At 40.4% G+C, this 19,547-nt stretch overlaps 1 protein-coding gene across 4 annotated transcripts; it reads left to right on the plus strand.

Moving 5' to 3' along the window:
* The first annotated feature begins 609 nt into the window (after positions 1 to 609).
* Positions 610 to 17,807, plus strand: LOC147632761 (uncharacterized). Of its 4 annotated transcripts, none has more exons than XM_086807612.1 (3): positions 610 to 930; positions 16,533 to 16,595; positions 16,689 to 17,807. In XM_086807612.1, exons 1-3 carry the CDS (start codon positions 751 to 753, stop codon positions 17,226 to 17,228), a joined length of 783 nt encoding a protein of 260 aa, XP_086663738.1. In that variant the 5' UTR covers positions 610 to 750; the 3' UTR covers positions 17,229 to 17,807. The 4 variants fall into 4 exon arrangements, with proteins under 4 accessions (XP_086663738.1, XP_086663735.1, XP_086663737.1 ...); XM_086807611.1 differs by lacking the exon at positions 610 to 930 and adding an exon at positions 14,692 to 16,001; XM_086807609.1 differs by having other exon boundaries at positions 615 to 930; positions 16,533 to 17,807.
* The last annotated feature ends 1,740 nt before the right edge of the window (positions 17,808 to 19,547 follow it).

A 19,547-nucleotide genomic window follows, 5' to 3' on the forward strand; every position in this document is an offset into this window, starting at 1 on the left:
TGCTTGGGTACCAGTTGTCTTGGGAGAGTCTTCTTTTGTTTGAGAGGAAGATAGATGGGATTTGGTGTGTAATTTGCTTAATGGTGGTTGACTCTTATGTTGTTGATGGTTGACTGTGGGGTTGGAAAGAACGATCTGTAAAGTCTTTTCCTTCTTTTTATAATATATATATTATTGGTTTTTTTAAAAAAAATTAGATGACGAGACACCTATTGATGAGGCAAAAATCCACAATGCCCATTGCCCATGTTGATGAAGATTTTATAGATGAAAACCAAAAGGTTTCCATGCACTCATGTTTTCTTTTCTTTTTTTTCTTTCAAATTTTTGCGAGTAGAAAGGAGCAAAGTACTCTATGAGGACCTCTCATATCCTCTACAAAGCGAGGGCAAGGTAATGATCAGGTGTCAGCTAGCTGGGGATCAAACTTGCTACTTCTAGGTTACAAGCCACCCCCATCAACCACTACAACAAGCACGCTATGTCAACAATGGTTCCAATGTGACGACTCCTGTTTAAGGCTCCTTTGTACAAACCCTTTCAATACCCACCAAGGGTATAATCTTTAGGGTTTACTGTGAGGAAAATGAACGCTTATCTTCTTCTCCATGTCTCTGTTTCTCCTGCTTGAGGGCACCAACGCCAGGCAACCGATACTGCTTACTGTGCTGTAGAGATGATGTTCTTGTTGCGAAGGAGGTTGCCGCCTGCTCACTTTTTCAGTTCTTCCTGCCCAGAGGAACTGTCACAATGGCTACTTTTAGCTCAAAGGAAGCTCTTCTCTGCGTTGTTGTCGATCCTTTTGCGACAAGCTACTGCACTACACTGCACGCCTCTCTTCTTTTTGTGTTCTACAATCATTTGATGTGCCTGCTATGGTGGTTGGCTACAGCTTACGCAAGTTACCGTAATTCAGGATTTTATTGCCAGGTACTGTCGTTTGCTTCTTCTTCTCCCTTTGCTCACCTGTTATTCTCTACTATATAGGGATAAGAGGAAACCCTAACCTAATTTATAAGAGAAAACATATAAACAAACTGTACTCGCTTCCTAACCAACAAGATAACAAGAAGCACTAATCCTAATGCAATTCCTAATCTAATAAAGAAGAAAATAAATTCCCTAATCACTTGCTATAGGCCAACCCTAGGTGGCTCTGATACCATGAGAGCTAGGGAGGCTCATAGTAAGTCAACATGACCATGTTTGATTAACAAATATTATTAACACTAATACAAATTAAGAAATGTCATTGCAAATCCACACACATTCTAGAGGGCCTTTATATAGTCTTGAGTATATCTCTATTAGCCATTAAGCGTGACTCATAAGCCACCACTAATCTTGCCTAGATTTGAGGATCACCCCTCTTAAAGTGAACACCCACTTGGGCCTTTTCTCACCTTCTTCTAGGCTCCTTCTTTGGACACTCCTTAGGATAGTCATCCTTCACATTTGGGTCTCCTTTGAGCCTTTGAACCTTAGTCCTATGACTAGTACAACACTTACATCATTTGAGGGTCACATAGCACTCCCCCCTTGCACCTAGCATTTACTCAACATCACTTGCTATATTCAACAGCTTATGCAATAGGCGGCTTCTTTGTCTCTTCCCAATTGCGATTGAGACTATTGTGTTGTGCAATTAGAGACACCCATATAGCCCTCCATCGTTAATAACCGACAAATTGATGATGATTATGATGTGAAGTACGTGTATCTTCCACTACTAGGTGGCTAAGTTGAGCAATTGACACTTCCTAATGGCCCTTACATCAACAAGGCTAAATATTTTCCCATTCAACATATCTACCATCAATAAAAAGGCCCTCGAGACTATTAAAAAAAACTAGATGTCACATGACCCTCCACCTTTAACACCTTCCCCTAAGTTTGTGAAAATTTCATCCTAACCAAAACTGCTAACTCCATAGAGCTGTGCCTCCCAAGCATTAAAGTCTGGTTGCCATGGTAACACAACTGGTCCTTTGCAGAGGTGGACCTTACTAGTTGTAAGGGCTCCCTCTGGGCAGACTCCTATTCCACAAATGTAAGAGTATAAAAATCATCCCATGTATCCTCCAACGGCTCAAAATCAAACGATAATTGTATCTTCTAGTGAGATTGCTTCCAGTGTGACTAATAAACCCCAAGGCTCTCAATGACATCCTCCACTCTCATGCCATCCTACAACATTCTATGGCTCAACATTAGTGATCTAAACCTAAAGATAACTGTTTAACACATGAATCTGAGAAGGCATCCTAACTTGCATCAAAATTTACCCTTCTCCATGCCTTATTTCTTACCGATTTCCACTCATTCATGTTTGAAGAGTTGCACATAAGGGACCTTTGTGCACACATCATAACAGATGGTGCCTTAAGCACATCGTCACCCTTATGTAGGGAGCCTAGAAAGTGACCCCACTGCTAGATCTTCCGAATCCATTCACCAAAATGTCCCTCACCATTCGGGAAGACTCCTGCTCCCTCGACCTTTAAATTCCCTGCACCATCCAAGGTTGCATACTCCATGCCTAAGTCAAAACCCTCACCATTTTTTATGACGACTCATGCTCCCTCGACCTTGAAATTCACCATACCATTTAAGGTTACCTACTCCATGCCCAAGTTAAAACCCATTGTGGAAATCTCTTTAGGATCGCTTACCTCCGCACCATCCCCAAGGTTGGCTGCTCCATGCTCAAGTTAAAAGCCCCCCTCAGAAATCTCTTTAGTGTCACCTACCCATTAATAGAATGTCGTGTTGTGTTCTATTTACCCGAACTAGCCGCTTACCTCGACAAGGTTAGCTTGACCTTCCACAACCAATCCCCATGGGGCCCGGATCTCCCTCTTACCCTAGACTACATCTACCATAATAAAGACAATACATGGGAGGTTGAGATAGGTCACCTCATTAGATGCGACTCATTGAGGATCTAGTGCACAGAGCCCTACATCTCCATCTCCCAACCCATGCATCCAAATTCCACAATGATCAAGGTTCGGCACCTAATCACCATGACCAAGCTTTGGCACCTATGGGGATGGCCTCAATTCCAATGGGGCTAAATTTGATGACATAGTCATCCGAGAATGGGTTTAATCGACCTATGTGCTCACCTTCCTCACTCACCAAAAGCCTTTGGCTGCCATAACAGGGTGTCCCTCACTAGCCTGGTCAAGCTACTTTCCGACCAACCGGCCGCTCCAAAGCTCAGCAGGCAAGGTACATTGCATAAATATGCTCACAAAGATACTTTTTGATGCCATTGACAAAGAGATTCTCGCTCTTGTGCCTCACCAAGCCTATTCGTGCCTTTGGGGTGATGTGCCCCACCACTGCTGACACCCCCAAGCCCCAACCTCTTCCAAAGAAACACAAACAGGAGAGCCATCCTATAATCCATATGTTTCTTCCCCAAGGCCTACAATGGAGGAACCTTTTCAACCACCTACTCACCACCGCTCTACTGGCTACATCCTAACCCAAACCTCAACCTCATGTCACCACTATCCACATTCCTCAATCCATTCAAGGAGAAGCTCCTCTTGGCTCCACCATTGATATGTTTGCACTTCAGGACACCTTTGCACCTGATCCACATCCGAAAGAGGCGCATGGAGCGTAAGCTGAAGATGCCCATCAAGAGACCAGAATATCATCAAAGAATACAAGGATAAATTCATCCAAATGTTCTTTGAATATTTCATGCATTAACCTATTCAATGTAGTAGCGGGAGCTTTTGTTAATCCAAAAAGCATTACAGTAAACTCGTAATGGCCATATCTTGTATTGAATGTTGTCTTTGGAACATCCTACTGCTTGTGATAGTATCCAAACTTCATATCTATCTTTGTGAACATCTAAGCACTGTGTCATCGATCTTTTAGAGCGAGAGCTTTTGTTAATCCAAAAAGCATTACAGTAAACTCGTAATGGCCATATCTTGTATTGAATGTTGTCTTTGGAACATCCTACTGCTTGTGATAGTATCCAAACTTCATATCTATCTTTGTGAACATCTAAGCACTGTGTCATCGATCTAGGAGTTTATCAATCCGAGGGATAGAGTATTTATTCTTCACTGGAAAAACTAATTCAATCTCCTATAATCTAGAACCAAGTATTTTTGCATGAGGTGCAGTCCTCGAGATTAGATGATTTCTCATCCATCTATTTAAAAAGGCTAAGTGTTTTATCTAAGTTAGATTAGTTTATTGATTCTAGATGAGGCACCCAACAATAACTTGTTGATAAAATGATGAATCAATTGATTCACCTACATCCTAGAGACTGAGCTTAAGCAAGCCATAGTGGAGAATCTCTAAAGCTTTACATACATGAACTTCATGTTCAATCTCATCCTTGAAAAAACCTTAATCACATAATGAAAGAAATCCATATTTAGATACCATCCTTCCTTTAGTAATAAGAGGATTCTATAGGAATTTCCCAAGTTTACCATTTGTGGTCCATAAATAATCATCAATAGTAAGCCTTTATAGGGAGATTTTTCTTCCTTCCATTTCTTAGTCTGATGACCACCTTATCACCACATTTTCCCTTGATAGTTCCCAAGATCTTCAATCCTTAGTCATGGATCTCTTTACATGATTCTTAACTAAGTTATCCCGCGTTTTTTTTTTAGGTAGCTGAACTGACCACCTTTGATGCTCAAGGCATCTAATACCTGAACTAATATAAAGGAGTCTATCTATTTCTTTACTTAAGTATGCATAATCTTTAGTCTTATATATATTCTATAATCAACTTGTCAAAGGTGGGTAGATTCTCGTACGAGGGTTCTGAGCTTGATACTCATTGTTTTTATCTTAATTTCATTATTAAGATGGTCAATAAATAATCAAGATTTCATTCCTAATGAAGTCATTATCAACATGGTCAAAGTAAACTAGAATCTTATCCTTGATGTAAAGAGTTGGTGCATCACTATTGTGTATCCCAACTTCTCTAGACGAGTTCCCTTAGGCCTAAAAGTGAGTGCAAGGTGACCACCACAGATACTCCAATCAATCGACTTGAGTGAACAAGAAATGTTACATCAACGATCAACACTACTAAAAGGATAGGTCCTTCTCTACAGACTATACGACAAAGCATTTAACTTATTGCAATCTTGGAACTAATTTCTGATGCTTCATGTAACTTAAAACGTGTCTACTTATACTTCATATGATAAAGTGGTGAATTCATTAACCTAATGAAAATCTTGGAACTAACTTCTTCATGTAACTTTAAACCTACATCATACAATAAAGTGTAGAATTCATTAACCTAGTCATAAGTTACAAGAATCTATTTCTTCTTGGATTAGGCATCTAACTAGAGGACTATTTTGTTGATTGGAGAAGCTTCATGATTCAACTTAAATCCTTAATGTGTGTAGGTGGTAATCATTCAAATGTCCCATCTATGTTTCACAAATTCTTAATATTTGGATCAAATCCTTCTTATTTAGAAATATTAATTGCTTTAATCATAAACATTCATGGGGTAAATACCATTTCCTTTCTCATGTCAAATACTTAATTAACTTGACTGAGTTATTCAAGTAAAAACCAATACTTGCAAGATTAGTATAAACCTAAGATCTACCCTTGCATGAGTATTTATAAGCATCAAATTACTTCTTCTTATACATAACCACCTAATCATGAGTTACAAGAATCTATTTCTTCTTGGATTATGCATCTAACTGGAGGACTCTTTGTTGATTCAAGAAGCTTCATAATATAACTTAAACCCTTAATGTGTGTAGGTGTGGCAATAATTCAAAGGTCCCATTTATGCTACATATTCTTAGTATTTGGGATCAAATCCTTCTTATTTACAAAGTTTATTTGCTTTAATTATAAATAACCATGGGATACATACCATCTCCTTGCATGTCAAATACTTAATTAACTTGACTGAGTTATTCAAGAAAAATCCAATATTATACCTATAAGATTAATATAAACCTAAGATCTACTTTTGCATGAGTATTCATAAGCATCAAATCACAGCTTCTTAAACAAAACTGACATTGCCTAAGTATGAAAGAAGAAGATTTTCAGCCTCTCACCTTGTGTGTTCTCTTTTAGGGTTTTGTGTGTGTGTGTGCTTGCAAGAGCTCAAGCTCTTTTCTCCCCTGCATCTTTTCATGGTATCAGAGCCTGGTTCATGCTAAGGACTGAGCTGCAAGCAAGAGAAGCACAAGAAGCGGTACGAGGATAAGAGCTTCATCTACTCTTCCCTATTTGTGTTGGCGAGACTACACCCTTATCAGGAGCTCTACGAGAGGCACTGGCAAACGATCTCTGATTGAGGAGCTTTCTTCGCGGGAGTAAAGCTATAGGAAAACTATATAGTCCTATCGGATAAAATTTTTTGGGTCGAAAACGTGTTTCGGGCGCGTTAGGACCTCCGTATTTCAGAAAGCAGGCGATTTCAAGCACTGTGGGTAAGTGATCGATTCTATGTAGAACTCTGTTTTAAGAACTGCAGGAAGACAGATTGGTTGTTCAGACATTGTGTGTGCTGCAAGGAGGTCAACAGTTGCCATTGGGTGTATGTATGTACATTGAGGTCTCACTAGTTGTGACATTTAAGTGTTGTACAGTACCGCTGCAAAAAATACAGCAGCTTGTGCAAGACACAAACCAGAGTGTTGTTTCTGGTAAATTTGTGTGTCTAGCAAATGATGGCATAAACCAGATTGTTGCTAAGAAGCTTGACAAGAAAAACTTCCATGCTTGGAGGTTCAGATTGATAAATTTCCTGATGGGAAAGGGTTACTCTGGGACTACATAGAAGGTGAGCATGAAGAGGCACCGGAGATATCGGAGATCAATTCGACTGCTGTAGATGTGAAAGAGTTCAAGGATTGGAACCAAGGAGCCAGAAAAGTTATGTATTGGCTCTCTATCAATATACAGGACACCATAATTAGGCACATACAGGATGCCAAGTCCCCCAAGGAGGCGTGGGACACCTTGGTAAAACTCTATGAAACGAATACCAAGGCACGAAAGATACAGTTGAAGAATGAACTTCATATTGTGGAGAAAAAGAGTATGTCTGTGAATGACTATGCATTGAAGATCAAGGGTATTGTGGAATCCCTTGCATCTATTAGCGTTTCAGTAGATGATGATGATAAGGTGGAAGTCTGTCTACGTGGTCTCGGGCCACAATACAAGGCGTTCAAGACGTCTATTCAAACTCGGGAAAACATTTCCAATTTCACAAATTTGGTGTCTATATTGATTATAGAAGAGAAGAGCTTGGGTGAAGACCAACAGTCTTCACAAAATAAAAACAGTTCAGAGTAATAGGCCTTCTACCCGAGTTCAAGAAGAGGATGAGGTAGAGGAGGCCGTGGACACGGCCAAGGAGGTGGCCGAACAGGTAATCAGAATTATGGCCCCAGCAGTAGCAACAACAACAGTCCCAGAATTCACCAACAACAACAACAACAACAACAACAACACACAGGTGGAAGAGGCCAATTCAAAGGCAGGGGGAGTCAAAGAGGTCGTGGAAATTGGCAAAGGCAGTATAATGATACACGTGGATGCTTTTATTATGGTAAGCCTGGACATGTGCAGGCATATTGTTATAAGAAGCAGGCTGACATGCAAAATGGGAAATTGCAGCAAAACAACTATGCATCCTCGAGCAGAAACAATGAGGATAATGAAAGATTATTTGTTATGCAGCATGTCGTTAATGCCATGTCTGAAAATGTTGAAGCAGTACATAAAGATGATGTATGGTATGTTGATTCAGGTGCTTCGAACCACATGACAAGTCATGGGGAATGGTTCAAGGAGATGAAAAACCTTGAAAGACAAGGTTTTGTGGAAACAGGGGATGACACTGCTCATCCAATTGCCCATGTTGGATATGTGCCATTGTCTATGCTACAGAGGATGACAAAGTGAAGTACCTTGCAGATGTACTTCATGTTCCGAACATAACAAAGAATCTGGTTTCAGTTGGCTAGATGATTGAGCAGGGTTTGCAGGTTCGGTTTAACCTTGATGATTGTTATGTTGAAGACTTTAAAGACAAGTGCAGGTTGGTTGCAAAAGGCAACAGAGTGGACAGAATGTTTACATTAAATGTAAACATGCCTGAAGTGAGTGCTGCAATGTTTGCAAATGGTTCAGGAATTGTTGCAAACACAGACATTTGGTATTAAAAAAATTGGACATGTGAATGTGCAGAGAATGAAGTCTATGCAGACTAAAGGAATTGTGACAGGGCTGCCAAAGTTTAAAGTTGAAGGTATGCAAAAAATATGTGAAGCATACCAATTTGGAAAGCAAACAAAGCATGTATTTCCACGTGACAGAAATGTGAGCAGAAATGCACTAGATGTTGTGCATTCAGATGTATGGGATCCTACGAAGACCATGTCTATGGGAGGCTGCAGGTATTATGTGACATTTATTAATGACCACACAAGGAAGTGTGGGTATACTTCATGACGGAGAAGAGTGAGGTGTTCACTCATTTTTAGAATTTCAGAGTTACGGTTGAAAAGCAAACGGGGAAACATGTAAAGGTCAGATGGAGGGGGAGAGTACTTCTCCAATGAGTTCTCTGAATTTTTGAAGAAGAATGGTATTCAGAGACAGTTTACATGTAGATACACTCCACAGCAAAATGGAGTTGCTGAGCAGAAAAACAAGCACATTGCTGAGATTACGCGAGCATTGATGGGAGAGAAGAATATGCCGCATAGCTATTGGGCTGAGGCTATTTTTACAGCACTTTACATCATGAACAGGACTCCAACTGCAGCCATACATGATGTAACTCCAGAGGAGAGGTTTACTGGTGGCAGAAAACCTGATTTGTCTCATCTGAAAGTCTTTGGATGCATTGCATATGTGCATGTGCCAGATGAGCTGAGAACTAAGCTAGATCCAAAAGCTGAAAAATGTGTGTTTATTGGATATTCCCTTGAGCAAAAGGGATACAAGTGTTATAACCCTGCTACACGTGACTTGAGGGTAAGCAGGGATGTTGTTTTTTATGAGATGAGGAGCTGGTATGCTGCTAAAAAGGAAGCTGTTGGGGCTGATGTGAGTGGAAATGTGGTTGAGGGTAAGCAGGGATGTTGTTTTTTATGAGATAAGGAGCTGGTATGCTGCTAAAAAAGAAGCTGTTGGGGCTGATGTGAGTGGAAATGTGGTTGACAGAATGCAAGTCAGCAATCACAGTCTTTGAGTGGACCAGGAGAGTCCTCATCTAGTGGTTCAGTTGATAGACCATGGAGTGGCAGGCTGCGTCATAATACCAGTCCTGCAAATGTGATTAGTACATCACATAAAGGCAAAGAGAAAGTGGTTGAGCCTCTTAGTATGCCTGACATTTCTGTAGGGCATTCTCATGTTGATGGAGAGTCTAGTGGCTCAGAGATGAGCCTTGATGAGGATCTTGGGATACCAGCTATGAGAACACCTGGTGTAAAGAAGGCTATGGAAGCCATGAATGCAAAGCTACGAAGATCTGGGAGAGTGAAGAATCCTGTGTAGAGGTTTACCTATGATGGTTATGTGGCACATCACTATGCATACATGGCAAAAGTTGTACAGGTTGAGCCCACATGCATTGATGAGGCTGTTGGAAATGTGTGTTGGGAGAAAGCTATGGATGAGGAGATGGATGCACTATATGGAAATGAGACTTGGGATTTAGTACAATTGCCTGAAGGCAAGAAAGCCATTGGATGCAAGTGGGTGTACAAAGTAAAACATAACAGTGATGGAAGCATAAGCAGGTACAAGGCTAGATTGGTAGCCAAAGGATATGCGCAGACATATGGCATTGATTATGAGGAAACTTTCAGCCCAGTTGCCAAGATGGCAGCACAGTGAGAGTTGTGATAGCAGTGGCTGCGTCAAAGCAATTGTCTTTACATCAGATGGATGTAAAGAATGCATTCTTGCATGGGGATTTGCAGGAAGAGGTGTATATGTTGCAGCCACCTGGTTATGAGGATATGAGTCACCCCGAGCATGTTTGCAGGTTGAAGAAAGCCTTGTATGGCTTAAAATAAGCACCAAGAGCATGGTCTGACAAGATTTTTGAATATCTTGTCACTATTGGCTTTCATGTAGCCAATGCAGATTTCTCGTTGTATGTGAGACACAGTGATGATAGAGGGGTTGTGCTTGTTGTCATCTATGTAGATGACCTGATCATTACGGGGGACCATGATGCAGAGATCTTTGATGTAAAGATCTTGCTTAGACACAAGTTTGAGATGAAGGATGTGGGGGAGCTCAGATATTTCTTGGGCATTGAGGTGATTAGATCACCACATGGTATTGGATTACTGCAGAGACAGTATGGCTTGGACATGTTGTCCAAGTATGGTATGACAGGCTGTAAGCCTATCTCAGTGCCATTGGATCAGAATGGTAAGTTGAGTGCAGATTCAGGAGAGATTTTGGAGGATCCTACTATGTATAGGCATATAGCGGGAAGCTTGATCTACATGACGATCACCAGGCTAGATTTGAGCTATGCTGTTGGGTTGGTGAGTCAGTTTATGCAGGTTCCTCGGAAGCCACATTTGGATGCATTGAGACGCATACTGAGGTATGTGAGGTCTACTTTGCATTGTGGACGCATACTCAGTATGCATTGAGACGCATACTGAGGTATGTGAGGTCTACTTTGGATTGTGGACTATTTTATGAAACTGGGACAGAGATATGTGTACATGGGTACACAGATGCTGATTGGGCTGGTAGTATCTCAGATAGAAGATCTACTAGTGGCTTCATGTTTTCTTTTGGGGAGTGTTGCTGTGACTTGGAGCAGCAAGAAGCAGCCTATGGTTGCTCTATCCAGTACTACAGAGGCCAAGTACAGAGGTGCTGCCATAGCAGCACCTCTGTGGCAGCAAGAAGTAGCCTACGGTTGCTCTATCCAGTACTACAGAGGCCGAGTACAGAGGTGCTGTTATGGCAGCATGTGAGAGGTAACTTGGTTGAGAAAGCTACTTGCAGATTTGGGTCTATCAGTGGATAGACAAGTTGTCATTTTCTGTGACAACATTAGCAGTATACAGTTGGCCAGGAACCCAGTTTTTCATGCTCGCACGAAGCATATAGAGGTCCACTACCATTTTGTCGGAGAGAAGGTTTTGGTAGGAGATGTTGACCTTGTTTATGTCAGCACACAGGATCAGGTAGATGACATCTTCACCAAAGCATTGGATACAGAGAAGCTCCGCAGATTCAGGGCTTTGCTTGGTGTACATGAGATGGAGTTGAGCTCGAGGGGGAGTGTTGAGATATCGAGCTCGAGGGGGAGTGTTGAGATGGAGTTGAGCTCGAGGGGGAGTGTTGAGATATTGAGCTCATCTAGTGAGGCGGTGGACACTGATGACCCGCCTGGGGGATAGGCCCCACACTTACACCACTGGCATGGTTGGTGAGATCATGGGTGATATGCGGCCAGTGGGATGACAGGCTATGTGACAGCCATTCTAGAGACTGGCATAGTTATAGCGCCAGCTCATTTAGTTGGGTTCACACTATAGAGAACCCTAGTATGTATTTGGTTGAGTACCTTTTCATATTGTGTGTACTCTTATCTTTGTATATGGTGTGTTGAGTGTTGTGTGAAGAAGAAGAAGATTTTTAGCCTCTCACCTTGTGTGTTATCTTTTAGGGTTTTGTGAGTGTGTGTGTGCTTGCAAGAGCTCAAGCTCTCTTCTCCCCTGCATCTTTTCACCTATCACCAAAAAACCTCATGTACAATGACCCTAAACTAGAATATATAGAAAGATATAATATATTTAGGTAGAATCAGATGGTGCCACAGAATCTTGGTATGCTGCAAATGTAGAGGCTCCCTCATCAAAAAGGCGATATCTACGTATTATCATGTGTGTGTCGCCTATACTCAAAATTGTTAGCTGCTCTACTATAAAATTGACATGTACCTAGGTAATACATAAAAACCCATTAAAAACTTTGGATTTTTTGAGAAGAAAAAAGAGCTTTATAATAAGTCTTCAAACATTTAAAAAATGCCTTGTATCAAAAATATGTGATATGCCTTATTTAAAAACTAATTAGTTTTACGCTTATTTGAAAATGATTATTAAAGCTCGAGTTTTAACCACTAGTTGCATATATTTTTTCAGTTCTCCATGTAAGCTTCCTAGCTTAATTACGTAAGTTACACAAAGGAAAAACCTCCCTATAAGTGTGCACATATGAAGGTATTCATAATGCTGAGTAAGACTTGATAATAATGAAAGCTACTTGCAGTGGTTTCATGCATGATTAAACCATATTTTGTCATGACTTACACAAGATTCTATCTAGCTTGTGGCAACAAAAATCTTTGTTTAGTCAAAAATAGCTAGAAAATGATAGATTTAACTAGTAACAATATTATACTTTTGGAATCATTTTTTGGAGAGAGATGATATAAAGGGCAAGTGCTATTAATATTGAAGATCCTTGTAAGTTAGGCTTGTGTCTTGAAAACTTTGTCTTAAAGCCATGCAAACATTATTTTGGAATCATTTTTTGGAGAGAGATGCTTTAAAGGGCAAGAGCTATTAATATTGACGATCCTTGTAAGTTGGGTTTGTGTTTTGAAAACTATCTTTGAAACCATGAAAGCACCTAAAGTGTGATTTTTCCAAGGTACTGCTAGATAGAACTTTGTGTTTAGTAGGTTCCTTTAAGTTTTAAGTTTTTGTTTGATATTAAATATTAAATTTCCTAAATGCCTAAAAAATGGGCAATATGCAACCTTAAACTCAAAGTTGTTTTCTTTTGGAAGCATTGTATGAAATCTAAAAAGAGCAACCACCTCTTGATTTGACACATCAAGTTTGATTAATGAATTGATGTTTGGAGGACTAACAAAGTGGAGTAAGAGCTTCGATACCTTTCTAGAAAAATATACATGCATGGTAGCTCGAATAAGATGCTTTCTCTTTTGTTTGAGTTATACTAGAAGCTTTATATTTTCACCTAATCTTCAACTAGCCTAATTAAACCTTTCAAATTTTGAGTTGGTCCAATGGAAAACCTTTTTTGCATATTAAAGTTCATTGTTTTTCTGTTTAACTTGTTTTAAGGCAAAATCCTTCATATTCTAGCTTTCATGACCCAAAGTCAAAGTCAATTGTAATGCCCATCGCTAAACTAGCCAATGGATGTACAAGCCCTTGTACATGTTGTGTGAGAAGGCCTTTCAAACACCTACCAAGGCCGATCAATACACTCCCATCACAATGATGGACATGAAATAATGTTCTTGAAGTCCTTCTAATGGCCTATAGCTATAAATCATGTTATTTCAAGCTTCAATACATCCAAGAGAAATTTGCATGTAAGGAGCCTAATGCAACATGCTAGTAGGGTAAGCATGCTAGAACTAAACAACATGTTTTTTCAAGAAAAGGCCTCGATGAAGGAGACTTCTTGTAAGTTTTTCCTCCTCAACATTCAATGAATTTTTTTTCACTAGACATTTTCGTAATAGGTCAAACCCAACTTTCCAGAAAAAAGAACATGTAATGGTAGGTAGCAATACATGTTTGAGCTAATACAAGAACATTATTTCATCCTACAAAGGACTTGTACTCATGGGGTGGAAAAAAATGATGGGTGGTGGGCTAGTGGTTGGTATTATGACCAGTTGTTTCCAACTTTGGTTACAATGCCACCAATGGTATATCCTATGATGGTAGTTTTTTTCCTTCTTCTCATGGCCCATCCTCACCCCCCTTTTAAAATCATCAGCCCCCTTTTAAAATCCTCACCCCCCTTTTAAAATCATCACAATGGCACCATCGTGCAATGGTGGTGAGGAGAGTACATTGAATGAGAAAAACAAACTCGAAAAAGAGCCCACATGAAAAAATAAATTAAGTAGGACCAAAGTTTAAAAAACATGCAAAAACTTTATAGGGTTGCAAACTTGCCATCTAGGGAGATTCCATTGGTGTTGTTTGCGAAGTGGGAGGGCAATGTAGCGGTAGCACAAACCCCCACCATTGGGGCTAGAGGTGGTATTCTTGGAAAGTGTGAGAATAAGCTCTTAGTTCAGCACAATTTAAACTTCTTTCCCACCGATGGTATTCTTGGAAAGTGTGAAAATAGGCTCTTAGTTCCACACAATTCATACTTCTTTCCCATCGATAGACCACCTCAAATTTACATGGGAATGGCTATAGGTTTGCATCACATTACCAAATTCCTCATAAGTTTCGTCAGCTAAGAGACTTCCACAACTTAGCCAACTAGCATTTAAAAAAAATCAAATTCCATGTACTCCTCAAGTTCCAACTTCAATGCAAACTTTTTTCGATCCACAAATCAAAAAGAGGTGCAAAAAAATGCTCAATTCTGAGTAGAACATTACATTAGTAGCCTTTAGTCACGTGAAAAATAGGACACCTCTGGTTTACTTATAGAACTCCAAATTTGTTGGAATATCGACAGGGCTCTGCACATGAGAAGCTCGTCTATTCTACTTGTGTGACTTATGCTTATTTCTAAGTCGTTTGGGAGACACAACTTGAAGTGTGCGTGCTACTTTGGTTGGCGTATCAAAGGAGGTGCATTAAGGGGGTGTTAAGTGTATGTAACAAGTTAGTAGTGAGTGTATGTAACAAGTTAGTAGTGAGGTGCATTAAGAAAGTGTTTGGTGTAAGGAAGAAGACTCAAAGCCCTTAAAGACCTTCTAGAGAAGGCCTCTTAGAAAATAGGGTGTTAAGTGTATATAACAAGATAGTAGTGAGGTGCATTAAGAAAGTGTTTGGTGTAAGGAAGAAGACTCAAAGCCCTTAAAGACCTTCTAGAGAAGGCCTCTTAGAAAATAGGGTTACAAAGGAAGGCCATAGAAGGTCACTATTTTGAAAATTCCTCAGAATTTAAGACAAACATAAATATTTTGAAGGTGAACCTAGTTTATGGCCTTCAAAAGGATGAAGGTCAGGGTGGTTCTTCAAATTTCAGCCCTACTAGAGTGATCATTGGTGTGCATTAAGGCCCATTACACATCGCCATACCGGTGCCTGCCTATGCTGATGTGGTGTGGGTATCCACCGCCCATAATTCATGGGTAGGCAATCTCCCCCGCCCATACATGGGCGTGGTATGTGTAACGGGCCTAAGAAGGTGGTAGGTGTAACAAGAAAAGGTGGTGGAACCGTTGAGAACGGCCGCCTTGTGTGATGAGGAGCTGGTCAAAGGAGAGAAACGTTCTAGAGGGGAGACCTCAGGTGACGCGTACACGCCAACAAAAATGTTACGTGAGATGAAGTAGCGTGGGAAGCTGCCCTTGTTACACGCGTTTACGAAAGAAGAGGGTCAAACTACTATATATAACTGGTCTGCCTATTCTCAGAAAACCGCCGACCTTGATTGGCAAGAACCTCGCAAAATCGTCATTAACGGACCTAAACCATCGCACCAGCCTTGATTATGCTGATAACCCTCGTCCTAGGTTAACGCATTATTGAGTGTTAATCCCTCTAATCCTTGGTTTATCAGAGCATTTCGCCATCTCCTCTCTCACAGCTTTGCATGATAATACACCTCTCTAAGCTGCATGACTAGCTCCTGCAAAGCTTCTCTCATAGCTTAGCTATCATTTTATATAATTATATTTACTTCTCCAATCCCAGTTTAATAGCATCTATATAGCTTATTTAGCTTCAAGTTACTTGGGCTAATATTCTATTGCAGCAGAAGGCGTAATGATAGATAATCGCATTAATAATATTAATATTAGTAGTAATAGTAGAAATCACAATAATATGCAACCTCTCCCCCTGTGCCCTGAAAGCAACTCATCGTGGGTTTCCATTAGCATTTTTAAGCCCAGGACGCTGGCGAACTGCACCAGTGATGACCTTGTAGCCCACATCTCCAAATCCTTACTCAAAACTGGCTTCGTCAAATCAGCAGTCCTCAAAGGCAAGAGCTCAAATTTTGTAAGTAAACTCATCCATTATCCTCTGGGTACGTTAATCCATTGTCTAATCTGCTTTTTGGGGGGCATATCACCTGTTATGGAAGCCATTATCTTTGCGTTATCTTAAGCTTTTAATCTGATTTTTATGGGTAGTACACACTAAGCTTTACTAATGTATTATCTAAGCTTTTTTTTTTGGCCTTTTGGCCTGAATTCTTTTTCCTGTTATCAGCACATACATGTCTGTGTGTGTGTGTACATACATACATGTCCGTGTGTGTGTGAGTGTATGTATGCACACGTGCACTCATGCACAAGACATACATAGATGTATGTATATAATTATTTATATAAACTTAAATATTCATTTACATATTTATACATTCACATTCGCACTCACACATACATATGCAATGTGCATATACAGATATATAGTTTATGTATTTATGTATTGATTGATATTAATATGTTAGTACATACTTTGCAAATATATTGTCAATTTATTTGCATCACTTTAGCTATAACATCCTAGGTGCTTTTATCTCTACAGGTAGCTGTCTACTCAATTTGGGAGAAAGGAACCACCTCAGATGAGCCCTGCAAGCCCCCCAAGGTGAGACACTCAAGAAAACTGCTCGACAGCCTGTGTTATGGGCTTTTCAGACAACAGAGAAGGTACTACCCTCCCCTGCTTCCCCTTTTGCAGGTGGATGCATATGAGAAGGCCATATCATCGGTTGCTCAAACCGTAGATGTGAGCTGGTATGAGGTGTCATGTTGGGATTGCAAGGAGACATCACCATTACCATCTTCGTCATTGCCACCCCTAACACAAGGGCATAATGAGAGAGCATCATTATCATCATCACCATCATCGTCATCATCATCATCATCGTTATCGTTGCCATCGTTGTCATTGTCCTTGTCACCGCATCTATTTTTAGGAGACATAGTGCACTTGAGGAGTATTGTGGGCAGTCAAGCCGACCCTCAGGATGTGCTTTCTTACTCTTGCTTGGCCATCCTGAAGGCCTATTTTCATCAGACTGATGGGCTTCTCTCCTACACGTTCTACAAATCATTGGATGGGTCCAGAATGGCAGGATTGGGCGTTTGGCAGAACTTCGATGCAGCCTCTGCCTTCTTGAATGCTCCTGATGGTGCACCTGAGGAGTGTTACTGGAGAAGCTTGGGTGCAAAAACCAGGCTTGGGATCTATGAAGTGGTCTCTGTGACAGCTGAGTGACCATAGCTATTTAAGCTTAGTCAGGGAAAAAGAGTGTTTGTGGAGACATTTCTATGGCAGCACATGGACTACACTTTGAAGCTTGCTCAATGGGGCTTTACACACTTGGATTCATCAGGGGAGGCAGAAGGGGAAGGAATGGTCGATGGACGGGCAAGATGTGTGAGAATGTCTAATGGACGGTGGAGATCAACGGTCCCTGGATGGGCAAGATCGTGCGAGAAAGACAAAATGACCCTTGTACAAAATGGCTATAGTGAGCTGGTTTGAATGATGATTTTTGGGTCAAGTGCATAAATTTATTATTCTTGATGGTCACTTGGGCTTCAAAATAGTGCCCAGCTCAGAAAAGGCCCATAGCCGAACCGTGAACCCTTTTGCAAGGGCAACAAAGTAATGAGGTGCTCTTTATTCTTTAGCTTTTTTTCAAAATTCATTTTTTCTTTAGCTTCTTGCACAAGGAGTTGCTCTTGGCTTTTTGCAAGTCAAAGGATGGAAGATAACACTTTCTGCAATCTGGATCTTACATATGCTGTACATTTGTTGTCTTCATCTTCATATGAATCTGTGTCTTGGATTAGAACAAGCTCCAAGCTATTGAAGTTCTGAAAAGTTTGTGCTTAAAATGAGTGCACTTTTGTTATATTGTCTCAGATCAAGTGAGTGCACTTTTGTTATATTGTCTCAGATCAAGTGGAATTTTAAAAAATTTCTGGTTCATTTTGAAGCACAATTCTTTCACAAGGGAGACCTTGTGAAGCATGGTTTCTTTGAGAAAAGAGTACAGAAGGACATTTACACCTCATTGTCCCTCATGGGTGGGGGATCTCCCTGTTCAACACCCGCTTACCTGGGGGAAATGAATGTACATAAAGACCCTAATTTATTGTAAAGCAGAGTCTTGAGATTGTTGTGGTACTGTGGATGGTATGAAAGGGGCACTAAAATGAAATGTTCTATCCACACGTCGTGTACGTGGATTATGCCTGACAGCATCTTCCCACAGCAGGCCTGGTCAACTGGTGGGCTGTGCTTAACCAGGGCCATGCAAGTTGCAATGGCATTGAATGTTCCATTTTCAGCTCCATTATCACACCATCTTGCATCGTGATATTTTGGCCAAGTTTACCAAACTGGGCCATTTCCAGGGCAGTTACAACATGGCTCGGCCAAGTATTGACAGATCCGTGACCTAGTTGATTGGGCTGTGTTGCAAGCCCTGTATTCTGCATGATGTGCCTTTGCCTAAAGGGCGAAAAGCCTCTCTAAAAAATAAAGGTATTCTTTTACTAGTTTTCAGAAATGTGAAGGTAAATATTTATAACTAAAACCTCCCTAAATGTAAGAATCAAATGTAGAATTTGGAGGTATTTGCAGGTTGTTTTGGCGCACACTGAACCCAGGTTGTTTTGGCGCACACGAGTGAACCCCCTGGGGCAAGTTGCATATGGGAGCAGCTACCATGCTAAGTGACAGGTTGGCCTATAAGCAATGACAGTAGCTAGTACATGCTTTGGGCAGCTTGCAGGCAAAAATAAAGGAGATTAATGAACATAACCGGTTTTTCCTTCAAAATTTACTCATCGATTAGGTTGATAACTAGAATTTAGCCCTTTATTTCAAAGGTAAATTTCCAACCAGTTAGGAGCCATGAAAAGCACACACGACAGGCTTAAGTTTTCCTATCAGGTCACCGTGTTGTAAGGTTAGTAGGCTGACTACTGAGCCTTGACCTGTAGAATGGCCCTCCTAAAGACCATTATATACCTATCACCACTGCCTGTAGCATGATGAGGAAACGTCGGTCAAAACCTAGAATCAATTTTCTGAAATAAGATGTGTTTTACCATCTGTGCATCCAATCGTTGATTTCCTCTAAGTCGATGAAACAATGTGGGATTTGAACCCTCGATGCGTAGTTATCGATGTTCAACACTTTACCACCATAAGAGCTAAGCAATTGAATGGATGTTCATAGAGGTGCTATGTACTCCTATGTATCTCCTTCAACTTCTTGGAAAGAGACACCAATGCGATAGTATTTGAAGAAATTAAATGAACATGATATGCAATATAATTAAAATACAAGAACAATTTTTAGTTTTAAAATTTTAGTGTACGTATCTGAATGAAAATTCATGAAATACAAAACAAAGCATAGTCTATATGGTAACAAAAGCAATTATGATGACACTTAATGATTCAAATAGCATTTCACAACGCACTAAACTATCAACTAAAAGGCATATGATCACCCACCCTACTTCACAGAGCTCAAATTTATTCAATCTTATATTTGTTATCATCTTCACCCATAAT

Source organism: Cibotium barometz, chromosome 13 (genome assembly GCF_041138505.1).
Source record: "Cibotium barometz isolate CiBa-2024 chromosome 13, ASM4113850v1, whole genome shotgun sequence".
Taxonomy (NCBI): Eukaryota; Viridiplantae; Streptophyta; class Polypodiopsida; order Cyatheales; family Cibotiaceae; genus Cibotium; species Cibotium barometz.